General features: G+C 38.1%; 1 protein-coding gene across 6 annotated transcripts in view; it reads left to right on the top strand.

Moving 5' to 3' along the window:
- Positions 1-14,388, top strand: part of lmo3 (LIM domain only 3) — a 34,357-nt gene extending 19,969 nt beyond the window's left edge. For 4 of the 6 annotated variants that reach the window (XM_044107612.1, XM_044107609.1, XM_044107613.1 and 1 more), the window contains exons 3-4: positions 10,777-10,902; positions 14,001-14,388. In XM_044107612.1, coding sequence (XP_043963547.1) covers positions 10,777-10,902; positions 14,001-14,106 — 232 coding nt within the window. In that variant the 3' untranslated portion in view covers positions 14,107-14,388. Of the gene's footprint in view, positions 1-10,776; positions 10,903-12,082; positions 12,282-14,000 lie in introns of those variants that run through there. The other 2 variants (XR_006369735.1, XM_044107610.1) reach the window with 2 other exon arrangements.
- The last annotated feature ends 386 nt before the right edge of the window (positions 14,389-14,774 follow it).

Below are 14,774 nucleotides of genomic sequence, written 5' to 3'. Positions count from 1 at the left end.
TTTGAAGTAATTAAGAGTTTTCACAATTCTATAGTTATATTTTTCACCCATTGAACGTTGGCATTTTTTCTCTTGCACAATGCATGCTGGTGGGTTGATGAAGCGATTGGGTTCTGTCCTGGAATCTACAGAGTAAACACAACAAGGCTACCTTTCTAGGAGTCGGGGTTTTTTTATCATATTGCATTTGTGTGGTGAGAATTAGACAATGTGTCACTGTTGGCAATAATTAATAAAAAATAGTGAGGTGAGTCTGCATTGCTTCCCACATGAGGGCAAGAAAGAGTCTTGTGGGAAAGAGCGGAACACAACTTCTGAAGAACCTTCATTTGTGCCCTGAGCATTTCTCTCCAGAAAACTTTGAGTCATTTGTACAAGCTAACAAGGGGTTGCTATCTTCGCAAGCTGAAACCAAATGTCATACTGACTGTTTTTTCCATTTGTTTATAATACAGTTATATGATTCATATCATATTGCACATATAAAACAAACTGTTCAAATTCCTAAAAAAAAATATGCTTTTTTAGTTATAAATAAACTAAAAAACAGACAAGCAGGCTCCACTCATGACAAAAATATATTTGAATAAAATAACCACCACTTCTTCAAATGTGTGTAAAACAAAAGGTAGAAAAATGGCTGGAGAGGGGATCTCCAGGACTGAATAAGTAAACAAAAAATATTACTATAAATTCATTACGAGTAAATTAAAAAAGTAAATAAATCATAATGGCACCTAGTCTGGTTCAGAGGGAATGTTAGTTCATCTAGCCAGCACTTATAGTGGTTACCCAGTGTGTAAATTGGTCAGAAGAGTTTAAGAAGGTAAAGAATATCTCAAAGCCAGTGGAAGAAGGACTGAGGTTGGGGAATTTTCCATATACGTAATATAACTCTCCTAGTGGTCATGAAAGCTAGAGAATTTTCCTGGGATGGCGTTAAGGGGGTCTTCCACAAAAGACCCCAAACAAGGCACTTAGATGGTTCAGGTCAATTTTCCTCCCAACCACATTAGATACAGCGGAAAATATCTCCATCCTAAAGGTACTGAGCCGGGGGGCCCAGCCAGAGCAGATGGATGAGATTCGCAGGGGACTGATGGAAACATGCTGCTGCTTTCAGGTAAACTCACAGAGGATGAACAAATAATTTAAGATTAGTAATAATTCAGATATCATTATCATCAGCATATTCTTTCAATAGATCAGGTTTGTCAAAGTCCGATTTGTTTTCTCAACACTATTTCATATTAAATCATAAAATATGAAGCAGCAGGTGTCAGCCACATAAATCCATTCTAAACATGATGAGTTGTTTTTATAATGTATAGGCTCAGAAAGTACAAATGCCTTCAATCAACAGTCCATGGTTCCACTTACTGTATTTGATGCAGATTGACCCTCAGGAATGCAGCGCCACACAATTCTTTGTAATAAATGGATGAGCTGGATCATGGATAAGACAGCAGTGCTATGGGAGAAGTAAATCTATAAAATAATGGCCTTAGTGTCCTGAGCATATCGAGCCGTTTAATAAAAACATTCCTGATGTGTTTCTTTCGGTGACCACATTTCTCATGTTCTAAGAAATGTATAAATTGCAAATCAGTTATTCTAGCTAATTTTGAATCGCAGTCTCTGCTGTAAGGAGTGTTGGCATTATTCCAGTAACCCTTGAAAAAGTGTTTTAAATTTATTTAAAAAAAACCACGAGCTTCAGCTTCATCATGTCCCTACCTCTAATCAGCACGGGGTCGCTGCGTTGGCTTCTTTCCATCACGTTTGATATCATCTATCCTTCCAGATTAACCTTTGTGACTTTAATAAGAGGGTCTTAATTGACATCAAAAGGACAGAAATTGTTGCTTAGGTGTACTGTTGAAGAAAAACATGATATCACCAAAAGGCAATTGTACCTGTTTTGTAAGTTTTAATTAAATTCAAGTGCAGTTTAAAGATTATTCAACCTTTTGCCACACACTCTTTTTTTGTATGTCCTGGAGGTCATTTCTATGCATATATTAATGGCTTACCTAACCTCTCCTCTCCTCATTCACAAGGATTTCCAGATTTGGTTTGGGCCTTGACTAATTTTTAATCTGCTACAGGGTACAGAAAAGAGAAAATGTTTTAGAGTATAGATGAAATTCTGACAAAAGGAGATAGACATTAGCACCTTTTAAAACATTAGGCTTGAATGTAAAGCATAGAAATAGATAAGAGATCATATTTAGCAAAAGTAAAACAAAATTAACTAAATAAAGTAAGATGAAGTTGTTAAAACTTAACACTCTGTGATAAATGTGCTCTTGTAGTAAAGACTTGTTTTCCAATCAGACAGAAGCACAACGCACTTTCTCTAAACTTGAGTGAGTTCATCTTTCTAAGCAACGGCATCACAGTAACCAAGACAACATTCAGAAAGTCAGAATCTGGATGCAGATCTTTAATATCAGTAATTTACTAACTAAAATGTGTGGGGGTTAAAATGTTTCCTTCTGTAATTTTTAAAATTTAGATTGATTTCAATTAAATTTTTGAGGCTAAACTAATGTGGTTTACTGTGTAAATTCTTCAAATTTAAAAAACAGTACCTACAATGTTTTCCTGAAAACCAGATTGTAAAGAATATAAGGGATGATTAATTTTGATAACAGTTGCTCTGAAACGACTTTCTCCCACACTTAGAGGTCAGCCGTTGCATAATTCATCTCTAATTCCAGAATTTTGCACAGGAGAACCATTAGTTTGTCATTCTTTCTTAAGACAAGTTTAGTCTGTAAAGCTTATCTTTCTTCCTTTTTTCTAATTACTGTGGAAAACCCATTTTCCTCTTAAGTTTAATGTTAACATGAAGCAGGACTCCAATTGTTGCACCTTGTTTCTTCAGTTTATTGCCATTAACATAGCGTAATAATATGTCATGGCTGTTCAGTTGGACTATCTTTTTCTTTAAGAATCAGTCATTTTCCTGAGTATGTAATTCTACGAAAAACTCTCCAACCACTGCATGCAGACTTATTTTTTACACAAAGATGTTCAAACATGGGTATCCAAGCTGCTTTGTCTTTGTTGTTGGTATCCAGAGTGCATCTGACGCTCCACCTGGTGGCAGTTAAAACAGGTTGCAGTTTGTCACAGTAAGATCCAAGTGGTTCAGAAAACTCACAACAGAAAATGACCGAATTAAATTCAAATGTGTGATTTCAAGCTTATACATGTACAGTCACTGGCATCCTTGTATACTTGTTCAATTGCTGACTTACACAAAACATAAATCAGCCATATAGGCACATTGACGCAGTGCTGAAGTAAACTGAGCTTCAGAATAGGGAGGAAAGGACATTAAGTCACTTTGAATGCAGCATGGTTGTTGGTGGCAGACAGAATGTCATAAACTACTCATCTGATTGGATTTTCACTCACAACCATCTGTCAGGTTCATGGAGAAGAATCTAAAAAAGAGAGAATATACATTGACTTGTAGTTGTTGGGGATTAAAATGTGTTGTTTTGATGCTGGAAGAATGGACAGACTGGTTTTAGATGATATAAGAGCAGCAGTCATTTCAATAAGTCTTTGTTACAGCCAAGGTTTGTGGAATATTATTTATGAATGGCCAACATTACAAAACCGATGGGCTTCCGCAGCAGAAGACCACACTGGGCGCCACATAGGAACAGGAAACCCAGGTTACAGTTCACTGCTCCCCAAAGTTGGACAAGGAGAGGATCAGAGAAACGTTTCCTGCTCTGCTGTGTCTCACGTTCAGATGGTAGGGCCAGAATTTGGAGTAACTAAGAAAGAATCCTGCCCTGGGACAGTGGTTCAGGATGATGGTGATTGTGGAAGAGTTGTACTAGTTTGGCCATCATTTAATCTTCCTTAGAGTTGTTGCAAATGCAGCCTGAACACCTGAAAGTCTAAAAAGGTTTTAGTTTGAACAGAACTTCTTACTCCAAATAGGAACAGCAAGCTTTCTGCAGCAACAGTAAAAAGAGCTTGGCTTTTTCTTTGCTTTTCGTTTCGTTTGATGTGCTTATGTCCCTCCGCAGTCACTGCTTGTTGAGAATGGGCGACATGTTTTGCCTGAAACACTCTGGGGCTGCAGGACCGCCACATATTTGGCTGTCACTTCCATTCTGCAGGCATGTGAGAGGATGATAACAGAAATCCTGCTGTGTGACACACATCGAGGTGCAGTATCGGCTCCTCTCAGCTTCACAATCTTTGCCAAACACTGGTTTGGTCTGGTTTCACAGTTATCTGGTCTTAAACCAATATACTGACACACACAGAGAGCCAGTGTGTGGTATCAAAGACAAAAACAAAGGAACACAAAATCCTCACGCTTAGTTTGGTATTGTGACATGACAGAGGTTAAAACAGCTGCATCCTAACTATTTATGCATCACTCCATTTTCTATGCCCAACATATCCTGCTCAGTGTGACGGGGTTTGGGGTATACACTGTACTGGCTCCCAGTCTATCGCATGGCTAACGCAGAAATATATGAAACTAGCAACCTGAAATACCTTGTCTCTCCAATGTACCTCTTTCAAGGCTTTTTGTGTTTTTAAACAAATAATAAGGATTTGACACAAGAAAAACTGTTAAAACCTAAAACCTAAAACCTAAAGAAATTAACATATTTGATCGGGAGACTGAAGTAGACAAACACTCATGTAAGGTCACCAACAGGAGGCAGCGTAGCAGAAGGAACGTAGCCCAACGACATTATGCTAAAACAATAGCAATGTTGAGAACTACAGCCAGAATACTGCAAAACAAATATAAGACAGACTAGGACTGATTATGACTGACATTTGAGGGAGTTGATGTTAGAATGACATGTTAATGGAATCAGCATTGTTGAAACTCCCAGAGCAGCGGCCATTTTTACAGTTTGCTCCTGAACTCTGTCACTGAATGTCTGTTGGCCTTCTTTGTTAATTTAAGAAGACTGAATGAAGCCATTGAAGTAAAATTAATTCCATTATACTCATTTTATTTTTATTGCACCAATTTACAAAGCATCATCTCAAGGGACTTTATAGCAAAGTTAATTCAATCCAGTCATACATGCAAACATTGTAGTCAAGTTTAATTAAACCAATTATCTTTGCCTAAACTCATCCAAATCCTAATAATCTCTTCTTATTTATTCCTGTTCATATCTGTGTGGTGATTAAAAACATAACTCAGAGAAAATCTTTAAGCATAATTCATACCTCCTAATCTGATCTGCTGCCCAGGTGACATAATTTTCATCATCTGAACTTGTTTACTAGGGTCTGCTTGAAGTCTCTCTGGATGTCTATGACCAATCCTTTGGATTTGTGTGTGGGTGTGGGTGGGTGTGTGTGTGTGTGTGTGTGTGTGAATAAAGTGTTGCTTTAGTTAAAGTGGGCAGCTTCAGCCAGGCCTTCATTACTATCCCTGGTTAATGAAGCAAAATGGCAATGAGTTTCAGGAACAAATGAGCTAAAAACATGTCTCAGCCTGGGAGAGTGGCTGACTGGAGCTGCTGCAGCTTGACTTGCAGACGAGGCAAGGCAGAATGTAGAAAATGGTATGTTAAAATTCTGACTGGTTGGTGTCAGTCCTGCGTACAGCTGTTTATATTGATGGTATTGGCGGCGTTATGAGGCCTGAGCTGAGCCCCTGAATGACTTCTGAATTAGTGGGCAGTGTGGTGGAACAGTGAGACCGTGTTTTACACCCACCCACTGCTATCCAGCTGCTCTGTTACCTGCCAGGTCTTTGCAGTGAGCGATGCTGACCAAGATCTTTAGCTTAGACTTGAAAAGAAAATACTATGATAGACGTTTTCCCTAGCTAATAATCCACAGTAAGTAGTAAAGATAAATATCTGCACTTTTGCGTGAAAGTACTGGTGCATCTTGCACCATTGTTATTCTAGTATGCGCTCATCTTCTTTCTACTATTGTTAACAGGGAATTCTCACTTTAAGCATTTGCAAAATCAGCTTTTTCAAACCAGTGAGGGACAGCAGCATGATTGATGAAAATGGTCCTTTGACAGGTTGCACTGAGGTGATGAGGGGTCCCAGTCCTGACTATAACATGTGGAATAAAAGGGTTACCTGTGTCACTGTTAGAACCTTCCCATTGGCTTGGCTTTTCTTTTGAAACTCAGAAGGTGTTTTTTTTTTTTAGTGTCAGTTGTTACGAAAGATTTTCAGTTTGCACATGGGGACTTTCTCTGATTTCATAAAGTCAGTCAAGCAATTAGCATTCCATCTGTAGAGCAAAACAGCTCTGGTGCAGGTAGGCAGGCCGCTTTGTCATATTTAATTCCTGATATGCTGAAAATATAGAAAAGACATAAAACAGATCTAAAAAACAAAAAACAACATTGTGTTTTTGATTTCTACATAAAGAAGCCTTTAAACATCCTGGTAACAAAGATGAAAAACTGCAAGGAATGTGACAAGATAAAAAAATATCTTTCTTGTGATTTTCTGCTAATTTTACACTTTACAAGTCACTCAAGTAAACACATACTCTGTATCAATTCCTCTGTCTCATTTCCTCGGACACAGAATATATTTGTCTAAACAACTAAAATAAACTTTTTTGCTCATGTTATATTATTCCCTCATCAATAATTTAGCTGAAGTGCTGCTTTGAATCTTTCTATTGTTGTAGTACTCAAGACCATTTTTTGATGGTCTCGTCTTGGACTCGACCACGTTTGGTCTCGGTCTTGTCTTGGTCTCAGGCATTGACGGATTTTTTTAAAGACCACAACTGTGGAAATATCACCAAATGTTGGACCATGTTGTCCAGTTTATTTGTTAACATCCTTGTTTTCACTGGATGCAAAACAAACAGATTAAAATCCAAGCAATAACTTGATTTACTAATTACGTGTTTCTGTTACTGCTGTCACCTGTCGCCTCCCTCTTTCACTCGCATGCAGTTTTATTCTGAGTGGCAGAAGATGTCTGTCTAATTGTCAGTAATAGAAATCAGCTACAAAGAAATGTAAGAAAGAAGTGAGCATATACTTGTACTGTTTTTGGGACTGTTCTCTGGTTTTACCCTTTTGGATTAAAATCTTGAATTAGGGACAATAACTAGCTAACTAGAAGCAGCAGAAATACCCATAAACAGGTTGGAGTCACGTGGGGAGAAACCTTCAAACTGATATTTAAGTGAAACATTTGACTGTTGTGCTGCCCTTGTGTGTATATTCTCACATGAGTGAGTTTCTCTAAAACATTGATAGGAAAAATAATTGATGTACTTCCCTATATTATCACCTTCTTCTCATAATGGATCCCATAATGGATCCCATAATTCCTCATTAGGACAGATCAGTGTTTGGGTGTAGATGAGGGCTGGTAGATCTGGCAGCCTCATAAGAGAGGGCACTCAAGGAGGAAAATCTTATCCCAGTGACAATTCCCAGGTCACGCCTGTGGTAATTGAAATAACTTTGACTCTTGAGTTGTTTAATCATTGACAATCTCATGGATGGTGGAGAGGGACTAATTACATCTGCTCCTCCCCCCTCCCTGGCTTCCCTTAACAATATGACTATCTGGTCAAGTTGACTTCTTAGATCAAATTCTAATATAACGCTGCTCATATCTGTACTTCTATATTGCTTCTGGATCTTTTTACAGATGAACAGTTCTACTAAGCCTTCTCTACTTTCCATGTAGAACACCAGCATTGTTCCAAGCATGGTTAATAACACAACAGTTCCATTAAAAAAAGCCGATGAGAGATGTGACAAATCATTTGTCTGTTATTAACCCGGAGTCTGTAATTATGCAAATTGCCATAGATTTTCCCTTGATGCTTTAAAGTGTGATCTGGGGCTTGTTCTCTGTGTGCCGGGCAGACGGGAGAATGGTCATGCATTACTGAACTTGCCACATTCATCATGTTGACTGATGGCACAGGGAGTCAGTCCCCGGGTCCTGGTGGTTAATGTAGTGGGTAATTAACTGTCATTTGCCTAGTAATAGGACGATGATCAATGGTTTGTGAGGAAACAAATTCTAATACAGAAGCTGATGAATGCATGCCGAGGCTGGAGCAATTTATGTGGCAGGAAAGACAGAAGGGGAGGGTTGGGCAAAAGAAAGGGAGCACACAGCTTCCAGACCTTCTTCTTTCTCCAGGTTCTGATTCTGTCTGAGCAGTTCACACGTAAAAGTCTTCACTGATTGGCCCTTATTGTTAGAGACTGTCCAATAATCTGTTGTTGCTTCTTATTTTACTAAATCACAATGATTAAGATGTATTCTGTTTTCAAATCAACATGCTGAAGGTAAATAAATGCAGAATGTGACGCTGCACGCCAGACGTAGAAGCAGGTCAGTCCATGGGCAGCTGTGGTTCACTGGGAAGAGTCATCTGGTAATGTGAAGGTTGTGGGCTTGATTCCAGCTTCCCCACAATACCTAGAGTGACTTTGTGAGTGAGTTTGGTGAATGTGCTTCCAAATCTAAATGAGCTTTGAACGGTAAGTAGCTATGAATAGAGAATGACCCAGAAAGCATTGTGCATTACAGCTTCATATGCCACTGGCTTGTGTCGCTTCAGAAACTCTGAAATTTATCTCAGCTTCATCAAACTGTTTTGTCAATTACAGAAGAGATTTGAACTACGAGGAGTCACCACTGCTCCTTTCTGGTAAGAAAGTCCTGAACTGTGGATGTTACTAAGCAACACACTGCAGAGTCCCTCAGTACTAATCTAGGGGAAGTTGGGCCACCTGTGGTCCAGTACACCTGAACTGAATGGATGAATGACTTCATTTTTTATTTTATTTTATTTTTATTTTACATTTGATATAAATGTGTGTTTAAGGTTTGAAATATTTTAGATTTGTTTGCTGGTGGGTCAGCATGCATTAAAGGAGTGTCTTGCTCTGCCTGCCTGTCCAGTTGTAATAAATCTGACCACCTCTTGTTCTCAGAATTTATTGCATTTATATATTGAATAAAAATCTATAATTTATACAAGTACATAAGTTCAATTTTTACCTGTGAATTTTTACCATTGAACTATTGAACTACTTTTGCCATCCACCCATGTTTGAAGATTTGTCCCATATTGTGTTGAATTTTGCTAACAATGATAATTGTGTCTGGATTTCTGAAGGTGAAATCCATCTCCTCTCCAGCCTCTGGGTTACATGCTCTCTGGAGGTTAATAACCAGCCCTGACTATCCCACACCCTGAGATCATTTATCAGATCGTGTTCTCTACAGGCTCTCAGAGCTGCATGCAGTTTTGTCATTTTAACACAGGCTGTGAAAAGAGCCTCGAGAACTTTGCTTAATAGCTTATTTTGCTTTATGATTTTGTTATCTGGCTGCTGGATACAGGTTGCTGTTTAGTACGTGCCCCAATACTCAGTGAATGTTCACAAGGTGAATGGAGCAGTGAAAGCAATATTCCATCTTCTTCTATGGTGCCAGCTGTAGCTCACATGCTTAAAACATAAAAAATTAATAACAATAGGATTCCATTTGGTGTGTTGTGCTCTGTGAATAAAAATCATGTTTAATTGTGACCTAAAACATAAGATAATTTAAAATGATGTAAGATATTTTTAATTGTTTCTAACTAAAGTTTTAATGTGTGCCAGTTTTAAGTGGTGCATTTATTGTTATGAAATTTTGAAAGAAAAAAAAGACACTTTTGAAAATTTATTTTTACTGCATATCTCCAATGGTTTGTTCCAAATTGTATTAAATTAATCTCTTTATTTAAAATTCAAATACTCCAGTGTGGACTTTTTTGAGTGTTTTGCAAATTTATTAAAAATAGAAAATCAAGAAATTGCATTTATTAACATATTCTTAGCCTTTGCTTAATACTGTGTTGATCCACCTTCGGCATTCCGGTTCTTTTTGAATCTGACGCCAGCAGCTCAGCTCACCTCTGTTTAGGGCAGTTTGGTCCATTCTTCTCCAGAATTCTTCTGCAGCTCCATCAGGCTGGATGTGTCTTCAGATCTCATCAGAGATTTTCAGTCAGATCTCAGCCTGGCCTAGCCTTCCAGGATGTCCACAAAGAGGTTCTGAAGCCTCTCCTTTGGGTCGTTGTCCTGCTGAACTAATGAAGTGTCGCTCCAGTCTGAGGTCAAAACGCTTTGCAGCAGGTTTTCATTTAAGATGTCTCCTTTGCTGCATTCAGCTTTCTATCCATTCTGACTAACACTTCCAGTTGTTCTGTAAACTGAGACCTTATAGAGACAGGTGTGAATCTTTACAGGTTCAACTGAATTTCCCACATTTGGATTCCATTTAAACTGAAGGAACATCTCAGGGATGATCATTGAAAACGGCTCAATTTTTAGCTTCATGGTAAAGGCTGTGAATATTTACATAAATGTGATGTATTCTGGGGTTTTTTGCCAAACACAAATTTGCAAAAGACTGAAAAGGATTTTTTTTTTTTTATTGTCATGATGGATTATTTGTATGTAGAAATGTGAGGAAAGAGATTCATTTATTACAATTGAGGCTGTTACATAAGAAAACGTAAAAAAAAGTGAAGCGCTGTCCAGATGTATGTTGATTGATAATTCAACAATCATTAAAGTGATCATTTAATTAATTCTAATTGATCTTGTGATGAATTCAGTTTTTTCCAAATTATTTGTAAGCTCTGAAACTTGCCTGATAGTTTTCTTTCCGTCTTGGAATTAATATGACATTTCTAATGTTTTCTGCGCTTTAGTATTGTTTTGGACTCAGTCATATCTTGTTTGTGTTTGTGGTTCAGGTTGTTTGGTGTAACAGGAAACTGCGCAGCCTGCAGCAAGCTGATTCCAGCCTTCGAGATGGTGATGAGGGCAAAAGAAAATGTCTATCACCTGGACTGCTTTGCGTGCCAGCTCTGCAATCAAAGGTGAGTTGCTGGATGGAGTGTGTTGCTCCCACCCATCCTCACATGCTGATAAAGGCGAGGAAGAACTGGGGCACCACGGAACAAACCAGCAGCGCAGATCAAATTTATTTCATTCAGTTGTTTTTTGTTTTTTTTTTATTACCAGAGATTCTCCCCACAATAACATCATCTGATAACAAATTATTTAAATTACATTTGAACAGTTCATTCTTACAGTTCTTACTTGCTCGCAGTGTTTAGAAGGACTGGAAGGACAAATCAACATCTGTGATGTCATCAGTGAGGGCCGGATTGTGTTGATGGATTTTCACAGGCTCTGGGCCAAAAGTCAAAGAGTTGCTTCTGGGAGGTGTCTGTCTGTTTGGGATCATTTAAGACTGATTTCTTTTGAAATATTATTGACAGAAATATAATGATATTAAGGAATCTAAGGCGTTGACCCAGGCAAGGTCATAAAGACAAAAGGTTTATTTAGAAACGAGACATTCACTGTTTAATATTCTTGATTTGATGTGGTTTATTTATTTGAAAGGGGATAAAGGGCGAGTGTAATTTAATAAAAGCTGTGATAGTTCTTGCGTTTATTAGCCAAAATGCTATTTTTTACCTGCAGTCCACAGGTAATGATTTTATAAAAGTAATACAAGTGTGTAAGACACACAGTTGGTAAGGACCTAAGACTGGACTCAACAGAACCTGACACATAAAGAAGACAAGAAATCAATACTGCTAAAAAAACAGAAACAATAGAATATAAACAATATGAAATAACAGACCCGATTTCTTTAGTGTTGACAGGTATTGGAATGAACATGTCAGTTTTTCAGATGTGTAATTGAAGCCTCATGTTGTTAATTACCTGATTTTATCAACTCTTCTTCCACCAGTCAAGCATTGCATGAGAACGTTAACATTTATTTATTAGCAGTTAACGCTATCATACTTCCCTCTGCTGGCACCCTGTGGAGGAAAGATTTTCAGATAAACCAGCTTCAACAATCTTCTCTTCCTTTTGCCCTCTTTGTTCATAACATTAGGATGGATGACTCATATTTGTTATAGTGGACTTATCTGTCACTTTATTATATCTGCTACTTTTGTCTTTAGATTATCCAGAATCTGAGCATCCTCTACCTTAGCATTAAAAGTTGAACTCCTGCATTCTTAAATCCAAACACAGAGAGCATATTGAGGCGATAGAGGACAGGGTGGAGGCGCCAGATATGAGGATCCGTCCTGTAAGCAGTTAGCCACAGATCAGCCCTGGGGACAGCTAATCGATGAAGCTGTCGCCCAGCCTCATCATCCAGCCCTTTTTCCCCCTGAAGAACCGGAGGCCACAGAAGAGCTGGAGGGTCAAGGTCAGTGTAGATGGTGGCACAGAAAACCCAGCTGGGTGACAGCAGAAGGGAAAGGTCAGTGCTGATGACAGGAAAAACTTCACATTGGACAACTTGGATCCTAACACTAATTCTGTTGAACAGAACCAAACCTATGCTGTTTGTCAGAAATTCGGAATGCTGGGGGGTTTAAAGAAGAAAAGGTAAACAATAGCTAGTAAAATAAGAAAGAATATATTTTAAACTGTGACATATGTACAGATAGATTTTAAATATTGTCATTGTCTTTCAGCTGTTAAACACTTCATGGTTGGGATGATGCACTAGTTGAAAGGCTTGTGGGGAAAAATATTGATTGCCAAACAGTGTCAGGTAAAAATCACTGTCAGGTTTATTAATGTGATATGAGAGTCACAAGATCAGACATTCTTGGGTAAAAGCTTTTGATAAAGAAGGCACCACATCAAGATACAAATAATAAATGGATGGACAACAAAAACCCTCTACTTCTACCTATCAGATTGAAAAAGGTCTGTTCAACACTCCTTTGGTTCGCAGACTTTTTTTTACTTATATGGAAACTAAGCATCCCTCCATCTCTTGACCACTGGGTGAGAGAAGTTCACTACTGGAAAAACTTTGACTTTCACTCATCGGTTCTGCCAGCAAAATTATAGACCTGGAAACATTTTCTGTCTTTAGTAGGCACTATCACTTTGCTCCGTAATACAGAGGAAAACTTTGTGGGCCCATTTATCCTATGTATTCATTTATTATTTATATATTTTAATTATTATAAATTTTCCATCCTTTTTAGTATTTGTTCATTTTTATTGAGTATTATTATTCCTTCATTTATTTACTGTTGATTTTTCTTTTGTCATTTCCTGTCTCCTTTAGAACATGTGTGGGTGTGTTGGTGGATGTCGTGTCGGTGTGTGTGTAGTGCCAGGGACTCAATCTCAAATTGTTGGTCTTGTGCTTGGACCCGGATCATGGTGTGTTCAGGGTGTGCCGGGTTTATAGAGAAACCAGCTTCATTTTGTTTTTCTCTGTATCTCTTATTTGTGATCACTGTGTTTTCATTGTCCTAATGATTAATAATGAATGTCAAGCTGTTAAAATTCAATAAAAATGATTTAGACCCTAGAATGTTCAGCAGACATTTTATTTAAAGTTTTTAGCTCTAATTTTTATCAGATTTCATCAGATTTTTGTGAAATCCTGAATGATCAAATTTATGCACACAAAAACATGTTTTTTTCTCAGGAGAGCTAATACAGGTAAAGATTTCAGGGATGCGTCAGGGAAATAAATGTATATCATCAAAATAAAAGTAATAATTTATGGACATCGCAATCATTTAGAACTGGCACAATCATTGGAGCTATTCAGAATAATAAAATAATGAGAGGAATAAACTCAACTCTTGTTCCCTCTGAAATAGAAGTGCGCATTTCTCTGCCTCACTCAGCCGTGAGCCTGACCACAACCAAAAACTCCCTGCAAACTGGAATTATAACTGACAGTCTGACTGAGCTGCAGAGAGAAAGAAGTAAAAATGTCACATATGAAGGGTAGCATAATGCTACCAGTCATACACAGTGATTACAATCAAGGTCACAATAGTTGAGGCTGAGTTAGCACCACACTCAGCTGGCTAATGTAGCAGTAAGTCAGGCCCACTGTGGAACGTTAATGACGGCACTCATGCTTTGGTGATCATCTAAGTGCCACCTGTCCTCTGCTTCTCTGCAGGTTTTGTGTGGGAGACAAATTTTTCCTGAAGAACAACATGATTCTCTGCCAGACTGATTATGAGGAGGGGCTGATGAAGGAGGGCTATGCTCCACAAGTCCGCTGATCATCCAATCAGAGGAGGAGGAAGAGCAGAAGTGAAATGAAGAGACTGAAGGAGAGCATGCAATCACACAACAAAATGCACTATTGCCTCCTGTCCAGGTTCTGTACCCAACATGTACATAAACTGGGACTCACTCTACTGTACAGAATGGCCATAAAGACAATGTGGCAAAAAAAAAAAAAAGGCTGGTGTAAATTCACATGTTTGTATATTTCATTATTTCTCTCTGACGGATGCTGGCTCTCTTTACCTGACAAAGAATAAATTAACTTTGCCCTGAGAGTGATCGTTAACCAAATTCTGTTCCTGGTTCAAAGTTCACTGGTTTCATTGTACTCAGTAACAGACAGCATCCCGCCTGACTGTAGGATCCAAACACTTAAACTTGACACAAGATTAGTTTATGCAAACCTGAATCACAGCTATTTATTTTTAAAAAACTTCACGACTAAACAGATAAAGGGTCCCCTGCTCTCATTACACTCTTTGTGGTTCAAACACTGCAATAAGTTTAAAAACTGACCTTGTCATCCTGCTCCTGTTTCAGGTTGCTGTCTGTAATCCTGTCCTAAGAAAGTTCAACTAAATTTTTTACTAGCTGTCAAATATTGTTTTGGTAATATTCTGAAAACATTGAATACAGTACCTACTGAAAACTTTTCACTCCT

The sequence above is a fragment of the Gambusia affinis genome, linkage group LG23 (assembly GCF_019740435.1).
Source record: "Gambusia affinis linkage group LG23, SWU_Gaff_1.0, whole genome shotgun sequence".
Classification (NCBI taxonomy): Eukaryota; Metazoa; Chordata; class Actinopteri; order Cyprinodontiformes; family Poeciliidae; genus Gambusia; species Gambusia affinis.
The sequence above is the reverse complement of the archived record's forward strand: the minus strand, read 5'-3'. Positions and strand labels throughout refer to the sequence as shown.